Genomic DNA, 13,222 nt, shown 5'->3' on the forward strand with positions numbered 1-13,222 from the left:
GTGTGTCTATGAATGCGTGTAAGCAATTGCATTTGTTTACCTCGTGTTGTACAATTTAAAGACTGCTTTTTTGGGGGTAGAAATTCTTTAGCGTATTACTTAATTCTTGCCAAAGGTCTTTATTTACCCTAAAGATTGTACTTGAAGTTTTTTGAAGAACATTATACAGGTTTTGTGTGTTGAGTTTTTATACCATAACTGCATTTTTTTTAAAACCTGATGACAAGTCTACTAACTTTCCAAACATTACGAAACAGAAGGTAAATGTGACAAAAAAGCAAAAACAGTAGCTGTATTACACATGCAACTTGGCTCATGTTTATTCTTTATTTCCTATGTGATTTTATGTTTTTTGTACAGCTGCATATTCCCCTTTTCCTATAATAATTTATCATTTAACAGTGGAGGAAATCACAGCTCCTTCCAAAAATAGCAAAAGAAGAAAATCTAGTATAACATAGAAAACAGAAAGGTGGGAAGACAAAAATAAAGGGTGGGGTTTGATTGTCTTTTTTTTTTAAAACACGTTTCTTATAAATTAATTAGTGCATCCATGTCAGAGGTCTCACGCCAGCTTTGAGGAAGGAGTTTCAAGTTTCCAGCCCATAAAAAGAGTTAAACTCTTTTTATTTTCCATGTCCTTGATCAAAGTTGGATGTGAATTCTCATATGAAAAAAAAATAGTTAGAGAGAGAGATAGAGAGAGAGAGACTGGGGGAGAGAGAGGCCGCTGTCCTGCTTTGTCCGCCCGAGGTAGAAGAAGAGTCCCCCCCGGCCGCCTCTGGCTCGTCGCATCACAAAACCTGAAACTTCCACGCCGCCTGCTGTTCTTTGTAATCCAAACAATCCGCGTTGAAGTTGAGCTTCCATGCGCTCGAAGCCGTCTGCTCCTTATAGTCCAGGCAATCCGCCGAGCCTCCGTAGCCGTACGCCGGCGAGGAGAGCGACGACGCCGGGCTGAGGTGGCTGGACACGCCCCCGCCGCCTCCGTTGCCCATGGGGCTCATGGCGGAGCTCAGCTGGTGGTGGTGGTGGTGCATGGGCGAGAGGTACGAGCTGCAGTCCATGCCGGGGAAGTAGGAAGACGAGCCCGTGTAGCCCTGGTTGTATCCCGACGCCGCCTGGCTGTACGTCACCGGGTAGGAGCGTTGCATGCAGGAGGAAGCCGAGGACGCCGACATGGGGTCGGATAGCGGCGAGATGGAAGCCGGGCTCCAAATGGACACCGGCGCGGCCGCTGCCGCCACCCCCGCGCTGCTCACGGCCGGAAGAGAGGCGTTGGAGGGCGGCGTGAATTGCCCACTCGCCCCGCTGTCTGAGCTGGCCTCCCTGACCGGGGAGGCTTTCTTTTTCACAGGCCTGGCGACAGACGGTTTACTCGGTGCTCCGTTTTGGCTCTGCTGAGCTTGTTGGCGATGCTTAGCTCTTCGATTTTTGAACCAAACCTGAAATTAAAAAAGTTATTACTACATTAAATATATATATTTTGTTTTGGGCCAGACGCAAAAGAAAAATAAATACTTTTGAAAGGCTATGCAAACCAGCAGTAAAAGACAAAGTGGACTTCTGAATTTAATACTCCAAAATGCTCATGTTTTTAACACGTTGCTCAATCACATCCCCAGTAATTAAATATGACTGTTTCAATTTAATTAAAAGAAATCTATAGAGAATCTGCAGAGGTTACATTTTTAAATGTGGGTATAACCATTTTAACAGCTAACGAAAAAGCCTTGCACTCCCATCAATAAGATGATTTTCATGAAAATTTGAATAAAATGATAAATACACCCATTATGACTCCCAATGACTTTTATTTCAACGCCCAATTTGTTTTAACTGAAAGGCCTGCCTGACGTTTAATCCATTTTGAACATTCTCTACCAGCCCGAATACTTCAATAAAAACCCCATTTGTTCCCTTCTTTTTTCCAGCCTCACCTGCACTCTAGACTCGGGCAAGTTGATCTTGAGGGCAACCTCCTCCCTCATAAAGATATCCGGGTATCGAGTCTTGGTGAAGAGGTTCTCCAGCACGTCCAACTGGGCCCGGGTGAAGGTGGTCCTCTCCCTCCTCTGCTTCCTCGGCACGCCTGCATGCGCGTGAGTACACATTGAAAGCCACACCGAGCCATCGATTTCGGCCTTCTAAATAATTTGTTTTGTCTTTACCTTGATATCCCACAGACGGGTGCAGCAGGTCCACCCCGGGGGCAGACAAACTGAGTCCGTTGACCGTGTAGGGGGGCTGCTTCAGGTAGGACATCATGATGACGATTGCTAAGCCAAACAAACGCGACCAAACGTAAAAAAAAATAGGTTCAATCCCACTATAGTTCCAATGATGATACGGGTTCGCCAAAGAAGTGAGGGTCCCCTACGTGTGCAGGGGCTCTTAAACCCCTTTGCCCCCCCACCCCACCCTCCTGTCCCCTCCCCAGCTGCATGTCTGTCTGTCTGTCCCCACCCCCAAAACACACTCCTCTCTTAAAAACAAAACATTGTCGTTAAAAAATAAAAAAAATGCACCCCTCCCCCTCTAGGCTAAACCCCCCACTCCACCCCATCATACATTAACATATACACCCACAGGTTAGGCCACAGCTGATTGGGGGGCCATTTGCAGGGACAAAGCCCACTGTTGACCGATAAGTAACGCTGATAACAATAAGAAGTTGCAGACAAAAGCTGCAAACTGAGCTGCGCCATTCAGATACAATGAAGACCCCCGCTATTCCTCCTTCGCGCCCCCCCACCCCCACCTTTACCTCCCGATTTTCGTATTTGTTTGCATTAAAAGTGCCGTCCATGTCAATGTGACCCAAATTACAATACGAAGGACAACTTTGGGGGGCAGTAATGAAGAAGATGGGCTAATTCGGACATCATATCAACACTGTTTGAAGGCAAATAGGAGCCACCCCCCATCACCCCCCACCCTGGAAGACCACCTCGTTCTCATCTCCTAATGAATTGCTCCCGGTAATTAGATTTGGAAGGTGAGACTATCTCAAAGTGTTGATTAGAAGGCAGCACTTAATCTTAATCTAAACAAACGAGGAGATTGGCGCTTTGCTTTTTTTTCCCGTTTTGGCATCAAAACACAAAGTTTTGCTTCATATTAGAAAGCCACCTCAGGCATTTTTTGCTTGATTTAAATTGATATGTTTTCGTTTAAATTTTCCCTTTCAAAGTCACTAATATGATTTTTTTTTGTGATTTCTGATCTATATTTGTCGTTTTATAGATATACAATATATACAACCTATAATAGCAAATCGTAATTATTCCTTTTGCAGCTGACTTAGTTGTCTAAACATTTAAAGAGGTAATCTAATGCCTGAAATACTTTGAATAAACAAACAATAAACACGACCTCAACAAACATTTTTTTGTTATTTCGTAGCTAATACAGTAAGTAAACATTTAAAGTATTTTTGGGGGGTGCAACAAAAACAGAAAAGTGTGTATTAAAATGTTTAATAATGTTAAAACCACATATGGACAAATAGATTGTCATCTGAAATAATCACATACCATTTGAAAATAATATAGAAAACAATATACAACTGGCCACAATGCTCATATTTATGTATGTAATTATAAAAATGAAAACTAAGCAAAACAGTGTTTTGAACTGAATTTCCCCCTCAGAATATACAGTGCGCACATTTCCCCCCCGCAATCCTTTTTTAATCTTTTTTTTTTAATAGAGCCAATAACGGACGCCGCAATCTGTCACTTTTGGCGTGTACCCCCCAACCAGACTGCACCCCTTGCGCCCCCACCTCCCCTTGAACCACCAGTTGCTCCGCATCCATTCAACAATAATCATAAATACCCGTCTTAATTATTATTGGCTTGCTACGAGAAGTGATGATTTTTTGACGAGTTAATCCGAGTGGCACGCGTTGGCCTGATTAGGGGGACGCCGTGCAGTGGTGGGGGCTTCTGGGGGTTCAATGTATACGCAGTACATTTAATGTGGGTATAAAAAGGCTTTTTAAATGACAATGTGTATAGTTACAAAAACTCATTGTAAATATAACATACCAAATTGAGAAGAGGCGGAGTAAAACTGCTTAACTTTATTTGGGTTTACTTAGAGGCACCTTAAAAAAATGGCAGGTAATTCCTGAGTCCCACCTAACTTGCCTGGAATGTTATTGGCTAATTGTGACCATTTTACAAAGCACATTATTCAATTGTTAGATTTTGCGTCATCTAAAAAAAAGATGTTTACCAATGACTTGTGCATTTTCAGGCAGATTCCTTTTTACCCCAAAACTTTTAATATATGTGAATATATGTAGAATTGTTATATTCACTCTATGGCACATTTTCCACCGCTCTTATTTTTGCGTTAGCACAAGACAAAGAGTAGCATTGTGTTGATCACACCAGCTGACTGCCAGACAGCGCACAAATACACACTCACACACACACACACACACTAAAGCCCCCCTAAAAAACACTCAATATGCACCATAACAACTAAAACATGCACCCATTTGACTTATAATAATATGATTGTTAATATTGCTTAGGGTCTGTTGTTGAAAATAATCCATTCTGACTAAGCGCAATTGAACGTGCCGGTTATTTTGGAATTAATATTGTGGTTCGATTGGACAGTTATTTAAAAAGTCCAGATTGTTAATTACAAAATGCCTGTATTTTTTTTTTAATCCTTCTTATTTTCAAAATTTGCAAAAACTATAACTTTGTGTTTTGAGAAGCCAAATAACTGCTATTTTGAAAATGGCACTATTTAAGACCTACAAGCTAACTGATTTAATCTCTGTCCTAATTCCCTCCTCCTACTAGTTGGGCGACATCCTCAATTGTTTTTATCTCAACTTGGGCTCCATTAAGCGCTTGAATGCCTTTTTTGCCAAGAGGCGCGTCAACACTAAAAAGTTTCCTAAGGAAAAAAACAGACAAAAAAACCCACGCCTCCTCAATTAACTCCCAGCGTGGGCTCCCGCCTTCCTCTTGCTCATCTTCTTCCCCTGCTCATCCACCGTTAGGGGAAAAAAAAGGCCAAAAAAAACCCCAAGAGCAAAATCAACTCATCCTGCACTTACCTCGAAAGTGATGCGTTCAAGGGCCTCCTCCCCTCTGCTTGATTCCAGTTTTCTGCCCACTAAGCGGATCACACTTGGCGATGCTCACTATTTATGCACATTAAAAAAAGAGAGTGAGAGAGAGAGATTTTGGGGAGCCAATCGAAAAGAGAGGAAAAAAAGACAGTAGCATGAGGAGGCGCTGCAAGCTCAGTGATTTGTTTACAATAAAATTTGCTCACAATACTATGACAATACTTTATTAATTTTGCTCGTGGTTCGTAACTGGACATGTTGAAATCAATGTAGGAAACTGTAGAACTTCCGTATTTTCTTTTACAATAATCAGCGTACTTTAAAAAAAAATAATCCAATGTGAAAAATTGTAGTAACGGTATTTTAGTTGTATTTATCTTATATACAGCACATATTATATCTGCATTATTCTGTTGCTCGTAGCCTTTAACTTATTCAGTGCCATTGACAGTTATATTAAATATATACACATTTTTAACAAATGAGATTTCAAATTGGCCTTGGCATCCTTGAATTTTTCTAGACAAAAAAAGTTTGGACAGCCCTCCACTCGTGAAAACAAACGCCAAAACTATTGATCTAAGACTGCTTGTGTTTCCTCAAAACTATCTCGGCAGACGTGATTTATTTCAAATCATGTCCTTAAAAGAGCGCTTTTCCCCTCCCGCTTTGTCAGCCATCTTGTCAGCTCCCCGTAGAGCGCTTTCATCCTCAGCTGTATGATTTATAATTCATGGAGAGGGAAGATATCTGCCGGCCCCAAGGGGGGGGGGAAGCGTTTTCTCGGCTAAACGGTCGGCCGCGCTCGTCAAAGGAAAAGGTGAATGGTCTTGTAACGCGTGAGGCGATACAGTGCTCCGCCTCCTTTCTTCAGGCCAATGGAGTAAATTGGGGCGGTGTACCTAATGAAGTGGCTAGGTTGTTCGTCTCAAGGTTAAATCAATGACTCCATCTGTTAGACAGCCTTTTGGACTGAAGGGCACATGATGCCAGCTGCACAGTGAGCAATAGATAGATTTATTGATAAGCATCAGGGCCAAGGCGGTATTGATGATGCTGCAAAAGAAGCAAAGCGTGCGTCGTTTTGGGTATTGACTTGTTTTGCCTTATTGGAACGACTCAAAGACAAGCGTCTTGGCCTCAGCGCACGTTTTCATCAATAGCAATGGCAGCCAATACGTTAATCTTACAATGTTGAAATCAATTTAGGAAACTCTCAAATTTATATTTGATTTTGGATTCCTGAAATTATCCATGAAAAATAATCCAATGTGATAAATTAAGATCTTGGTTTTGATTCTTTTACTTATATTTACTGTTTTTGATCATTTCTCTTGCAGCATTTGATTTTCCTGTCGACGGCCCTTGAAAGAAAAAAAAGTTTGCACACCCCTGCCCTAGCGTCCAGTCCTCCCAGTTTAAATGAATTAGACATCCGGCACCTTTAGCCAAAGTTGAGAGTTTCCCTCTCATTTCAATACTAAATAGGGGATCACCATTTTGACATTTCAGCCAAAAGCGCAGCATTCTTTTACCATTCCCAGAGATCTCATTGTATAAACGTCAGTCCAAAGCTTCGCTAATGACGTTGTCAGTTTAAAGGATGCTAGCAAACTGTGAGGGATAATCTCACGCTGAGAGCTCGATGATGGATGCTAATTGTTGCGAGCTGTTAAAATGGGACAAACTGCTGCTTAAATGACTTTTCAGTCACGGCGCTAACACAAGTCTTCAAGATTTCTGAATAAAACTTGGGTGCGTTTTAGGACAATTTCAAGAAGCTGAAGGCCAAAATACATAATAAGCGCTTGCTATGTAAATGGACAATACATTCCTGGTTGAATTCAAATAAGATTTGAAACCATTTCCATCATTAAACACACAAGCGACACAATAGTATCGTACGATCTGAACAGCCAATTAGAAAAAGCAAGATTATGTTTAAACATTTAATTTTGTTGCAATTTTTGAAGATTGGACGTCATTTTGTACCTATTGGAAACAGTATTTGTCATAGAATTTCTCGTTCCTGCCGGTACCTCGTTAACCCCCCGCTCTCTTGTCCAGGCCCAGCCAGGAGGCACCATACCTGGGCACCAGGCAGTGAGGAGCAGCCCCCGCCGCAACTCCCAGAACTCCCACTGTGCTCATGGAGGAGGCCAGGCGGGCCAAACAAAAACACAAGCAGTCATCCGCACGGTAAACAGCCCACCTACCGACAGCCGGCATCTGGGCCGCGGCACACACACAAGCGCTCGGCCATTCACATTCTGATGACGGCAAGCGGTGCATTTTCATGGGATCATTTTTTTTTCCAGCTAAAGTTACAATACCCTGAGATACAAGTTGAATTTGTTCATTACTCAAAACAAAATAATATTTTCCCACTAAAACTAAATACTTTTCATCCATTCCAGCTCCACCTCATAAATATCGCCATCATTTCAAGTGTATTTTTGAGGGGAAAAAATTACACTCCAAAAAGTGGTGAATTGTCTTATTTAGATAGTGTCTTATTAAGATAGACATTTTTTTTCGTCGGTCTTAAACTTTGGAAATTTGAAGTTGTGTGGGATTGCAGGAAATTTGGCTGACATTGTAAGAGTTACTCTTTTTTTGCTGTATGGGTCTTAAAAAGTCTTACATTTTACAGGATGAAACCTGTAGCAACCCTGATAATACCATTATACTCAATAGAAACAAACAACAATAATATTGTTGATGTCCTACAAAATATTACCACGCCTTTTGTCTGGTGAAATTCAGATAGAAAATAGATTATAAAGAAAGGCATTTTGGATGTATAAGCTGTCACAATCAAATCAGAGTGTTTTAACTTCCCCAAAGCTACTACTACGGAGGAGTAATTAGTTTCTTCTCTTTGTTTTATTGACCCATACAGTTATTTTAGTCGTACCTAGCCTCTAATATTTTGCACACAAGTAACGGCGAGGGCGCACGAACCCCTGGGGTTCCCTCCACCTGAGTTTGAGAACCACTGAACTGGAGTGTAAAGTTAATCCATTTTCAATTGATGGCCACTGTTGTTACACTCAAAACACTTTTCTTTCTTTTCTGAGTAAATTTGCTCTCTTCTCTCTCGCTCTCTCTTTGCTTCTGTTTGTGTGTGTGTGTGTGTGTGTCTGACTTCTTTTTATCCTTTTTAATTAGAGGGGCCTATTGGGCCACCAAACCAAGGACCTTAATCCCCAACTGACCAACAATGCAAAAAGGCAGCCTTTGAAGAGCCGGCCTAGCCAGGCCCCCCCAAACCCCCCTCGCCCCTCGTCTCTTCTACCAATTGCTGCGCTGCTGGAACACTTCTCCACGGCTCCAACCGTCGGGAAAAGTAGCTTCTCTTCCTTCGTCGTCTCTTTTGAGGTATGGCACAAAGCAATTAAGTGCGTGAAAGAGCATTTTCGGGGGCGCGCCAGGTTTCTGCAAGACGCCGGCTAGAACTCTGAGGTCACCCGGGATATTATGCTCAAATATTTGGAGGGCAAGTGATCCCACGTACTTCCGGATAAGGCATAAGCGGCACTTTAAACCGTGGCGGGTCAGTCCTCGAGCTTTGGGTTATTATATATTTATTTACTCTGGCGTTCCTCAGGAGTCAATTCCAAGGCTCCGCTTGTTTTCGCACTTGTGCATACAACTATCCTCGACACGGTTGATCGTTTCTGGGAGTAAAACCGGGTGCGACCTGGTACTATTTCTAATACTCTGTAATCGTTAGGACTGCTTTTATATGTTAAAGAATGAGCATCAACTTCAAAATCTAATTTTAAAATATTTGCAATTAGGGGGCCTGGAAAAGGACTTGTAGACAATTAACTAAACGTTTGGAAATATCAGAATAATTGTCGATTCACTTGATTGTCGATTACTCGTGGCAGCCTTAGGCAAGACATAAAGACAAAGGAAACTCTTCTTACGATACGAGTTTGAGACCCCCGTCGTCACGTAACACTATCGCATTCAAATTTCGGTAACTCCACTGAGGTAGAAATACTTAGGAGCCCAAATCAGGACAAAGTGTTTTTGTCCACCTTGGATTCTTTCTCAATTGGGGCCCTCACAGAAGCTTTCACGTTTGCTGGAAATTTCCAACTCTACGGCGCTTTGTGTTCGCCAATGCTAATGAGAACAATTCGCTGCCTGAGCTCATTTTTCTGTAATTTTGCTGATTATCTCTCAACAAATTGCTGTCTGACAAATTGCCGAGCACAATGGGCCACAGCGACACTTTGAACCCCCAAAAGGTGGACAAAGACAAACCAATAGTCAACCGCTTGTTTGTGTTGTTTTTTTGCTCCCTTCCGCCAAAACGCTTGCTAATCACAGCCACCAATATTTTCGTAGCGAGCAATTAGCATCTCGCTTTCATGTGACAAAACGGCCGAGGAGCGTCGGCTCAGTGGCGAAACACGCGGGCAGAATAAAAGAGCAATTAAGACGTCGGGTGAGCGGAGGACACCAGACGAGGCGGTCTGCCGCCGCGTGATTTGCGGCTTGCCCGGACGCTAATTAGCCCCGTCATTGTGAGATAATGGACTTGGCCGCTCTTCCCGTTTCTCCCGACTCGAGGTTGAAGGCTGCAAATGTGCTGCTTGGCATTTGACGCAGACCTGCCGGCTTTCCTACCAATAGATATTAAACACACAAGCTTTCAAAATAGCGCTTCGGCGAAGGTCTCGCCGTCGTTATCGTGGAAGTTCCCTTTTTCCTCCCTTTTTTACGACTAAAATGTGTTCTTACCCTGGCCAGGTTCCACCCTCCCCCAGTTAGTTCATCATTAGCCCATTTTAATCGAATGGGTTGGGTGTGTACTCATGATGAACTCATTTGAATTGAGTTATCATCTTGGGATGGCGACACGCGCTCCTTTTTTGACGTGGATGGCGGCCATCTTGGGTAGGGCAACCCCCTAATGTAGAGTACCTATGGCATATTTATTCTTAGTACTCGCCGCTACTGATTATAGGACGTATTGTTACTACTTCTTACCTCAAAGACATGCGAGACTACAGTGTAGATATTTTTATTCTAGTCTTAATTTTAATATATATTTTGATTATAGTACCCTATATACTCTATATATATAAATAATATATATTTTTCAATTTATTTATTTTTCTTTTCATGCAAAAACTGCATACTCAAGCAATTGCATTTTTTTTTAAACGTATCAGTATAATATTGGACGATATGACACAGCAGGGTACTGAGGAACCCAAAAATAGTTTCAGCGCAGCTCTAATTTATCCAAAGTATTGATGACTCAGTTTGATGAACATCTTGAATAAATGTCCTTTTTTGTGTGTGTCCCATCGCGTTTAAGCGACGCCATAATCTGTGAACCCTGATTCATAAGCTTTGGCTAAATCTATGTAATACGGGTAATTCGATGAAGCAGTATTTTCCTGCGGAGAGGCGAAATCCTGTTGACTATTCAGGGATTGAATCATCCAACGGTAATGCCATTAGACCAGTGCCACGGATTCCTGGGCAAATGCTGTTTAATTGCCAGTAACCAGCCATTGTCTGTTGACGGCTACACACTACGCGAGCGGCGGCGGCGACGGCGGGGCGGGGTGGGTATGGCGTGTGAAAAAGATGGCCCCTTCGGTTGGAGCCAATCGCCATTGAGAGACGGATTTACGCCGGGGCTGGAAAGTAGCAGAGGCACTGGCTTAACCAAAGTCTTCAAGAGTCTAAATGCAGAGTTACTCTCGGGCCTTTTATCACGGGATTTGCGCGACAATGCGATTTGGCAAGGGAGGGGGGGGTGGTCTATTCAAGATTTTGGGGGGGGGGGGGGGGGTATTTGAGGTTTGCGGGGATCAAACCTTGTCGCTCACGTTTATTAGAGCGCTCGGCAATTGTTGCCGTCGTAATCGCCGTGTTTATATTGGGCTTTAAGTGGAATGAAGCGAGGCTTTTGTCGATTAAAAACGACGGCAGCGTTTTACCGGACCAAACTGGGGACGTTTTAACCAGAGTTTGAATCGGAGGCCCGTGGCCGAGGAAGCAGATTGGAAGTGAGAGGTGTGTCGGGCCGCCATTGTGATGGGCTACCAGGGAGATGCTGATTGGCTTTGACAGCGCAGAGAAGCTTTTCTTTTTGCCCTTTTTTCCATTTCCATAAAAGGAAAGAAGAAAAAGAGTCCTTTTAAAGAAATAAATAAATATGAAGGTTGCCGCTACCCCCGCTGCTTCTATTCTACCGCTCAGTTTTTGCTATTTTTGTTTTATTTAGCGACACAAGACAATGACTTTTTGTTCAGGGCGTTCTAAAAAAGTTTTTTTTGTCTGAGGCGACTGTCGCATTTAGGCCTCGTGTCACCGCCCATTGTTTTTATTGCGGGTCATTTTTAAAGAATATTTTTATAGTGTGATAGGGTGTTTATTACCGTACTTTTTTTTATAACCTAACAAATGTAATCAAATCGTTTTCTTCCTTATGTCTTTTTATTGCGTTCATATAGCCCAAGGGGATCAAACATGTGGCCCAGGGGTAAATTGCTGTCCCCGGGACAATATTTTGCGACCCCCTATTTGACTTCCAGTTGGAAAATTAATGTTCCCCCACGGCCAACAAAAAAGGTATACATACTTTTGAAGAAAATTAATGAAAGAAATGAATGGGGGCACTGTTATTGAAATAGTAATGAAATTTAAAAACGCAATTTAAAAAGTTTTTAAATCAATTCCAAAAAGTGGCCCATTTGTAGCACTGAGATTATTTTCAATTGCGATCAATAGGCAATTTGAATATAAATTTCCCCTATTTACTAACTACCACAACTTCTACCTGCCAGCCCCTCCCACGTCACATGGATTGGTCATCTCGGTAGCCAATGTATTTTTAAAAAGTGTCTTTTCACGACGTGTACTGGAGAAAAATATTGTTCTTAGCGAAAGATGTTTCTATAAAGGAGTAGGCGGTGTATCTTTGGGCGATTAAGCGGCTCTGCCAGTCACCCGGGGAGAGCGCCAAGCCCTCCACGGGCTTTTAGCGGCGTCGCTAATGACGAGTTTGATACGTGCTTTTATCGGCGTGCCCTTCGATGACTGCGTCGTTTCATTAGACGTGTCTGCCTCATATCTCACTTTGCACCAGAGCAAACTGTGAAAGGATTAATTTTATGACGGACCCCCTACCTTCTCCCGGCCTCCCTCCCCTCGCCTCCCTCGCCTCGGCACCCGGGAGGAATAGTGCCTTTGTCGCCCCGCCGTTTTTTCCGAGTTGAGGAACAAGAGGAGTTTAATCCTCATTGTCCGGGAGACTGCCGAGGGCGAGAGGGGGTCCCGTGGCTGTAAAATGATCCAACTGGCCTCGGCTAATCCCCTGCTAACCCCCCCATCGCTCACGGGTCCGACCCCCCTCCCGCCCTTGATTCGTGCCATGGTGGCACCCCCCGAACGATACTCCAATGTCACTTTAAGACTAAAAATAAAGGTGTGGGATTAGGGTGAGAAATGTTTGAAATAATCATGGTATTTTTAAAATGGGTAACAAACCAAAATGGCCGACTTTCTCTCACGTTTTGGCACCTGCTGTCATTTGCCTACCTGCCGTATTTAACTTATAAACATGCAGACTGGCTAATTTTAGTTTTGAATCGTCCCTCGAAAATAGTCTAAATGAATCATCGGTTTAGATGCAATTATGTTGTGATCAAAGTTAAAAACAACTGAACTGTAATTAACAAATGTAAGGTAAATGAACTTTTCTTACTTTTTTTCATGACCAATGTACAAGAATTTCATATGTCTGTATTGTATATTTTTTTTACCATATCTTCGAAATGGATTGGACGTCTATCGCCGTCAATGGCAGCCAAAGCGTAAAACTAATCTTAAATTTAATAATCCCCCGCCTAGGAAACCCCTACATTAAAAAAAAAACTTCCGTCATGTCCAGTGTTTTGAGAATGGCTTAATCACGCAGAGTAATTCTGATGACATTTAAATTAAAAAGAAAGAAAACGTCTGCACGGCCCGATTAGCGTAAAAAAAAGCGAGGAGCAGCGTAAATCGTCCACTAGACGACTCGCGATTAAAGAGGCGGGATTATCGGGCGGGCGGCCGGACGTCTCGTTGACGTTAAGTCTTTCC

The 13,222-nt window shown here is 42.7% G+C and overlaps 2 protein-coding genes across 2 annotated transcripts in view; one reads left to right on the plus strand and one right to left on the minus strand.

Moving 5' to 3' along the window:
- Positions 1 to 13,222, plus strand: part of naa30 (N-alpha-acetyltransferase 30, NatC catalytic subunit) — a 31,136-nt gene that overhangs the window by 11,104 nt on the left and 6,810 nt on the right. Inside the window, exons 5-8 of the mRNA XM_077586891.1 lie at positions 1,935 to 2,102; positions 2,187 to 2,256; positions 7,169 to 7,300; positions 8,273 to 8,482. The gene's annotated coding sequence lies outside the window, so the exon portion shown is untranslated. The remainder of the gene's footprint in view (positions 1 to 1,934; positions 2,103 to 2,186; positions 2,257 to 7,168; positions 7,301 to 8,272; positions 8,483 to 13,222) is intronic.
- On the minus strand, positions 292 to 5,214 carry LOC144064391 (homeobox protein OTX2-like). Its single transcript, XM_077586894.1, has 4 exons — positions 5,087 to 5,214; positions 2,172 to 2,279; positions 1,941 to 2,092; positions 292 to 1,445 (listed from the first exon to the last, which is right to left on the minus strand). Exons 2-4 carry the CDS (start codon positions 2,266 to 2,268, stop codon positions 795 to 797), a joined length of 900 nt encoding a protein of 299 aa, XP_077443020.1. The 5' UTR covers positions 2,269 to 2,279; positions 5,087 to 5,214; the 3' UTR covers positions 292 to 794.

The sequence above is a fragment of the Stigmatopora argus genome, chromosome 19 (assembly GCF_051989625.1).
Source record: "Stigmatopora argus isolate UIUO_Sarg chromosome 19, RoL_Sarg_1.0, whole genome shotgun sequence".
NCBI lineage: Eukaryota > Metazoa > Chordata > Actinopteri > Syngnathiformes > Syngnathidae > Stigmatopora > Stigmatopora argus.

Bases quoted from the DNA above. Each gene is read 5' to 3' on its own strand.
- LOC144064391 (XM_077586894.1), bottom strand. From the start codon at position 2,268: ATGATGTCCTACCTGAAGCAGCCCCCCTACACGGTCAACGGACTCAGT. The intron at 2,093-2,171 runs GTAAAGACAAAA...ACGCGCATGCAG, and splicing joins CCCGTCTGTGGGATATCAAG to GCGTGCCGAGGAAGCAGAGG. The intron at 1,446-1,940 runs GTGAGGCTGGAA...TTTTAATTTCAG, and splicing joins TGCCCGAGTCTAGAGTGCAG to GTTTGGTTCAAAAATCGAAG.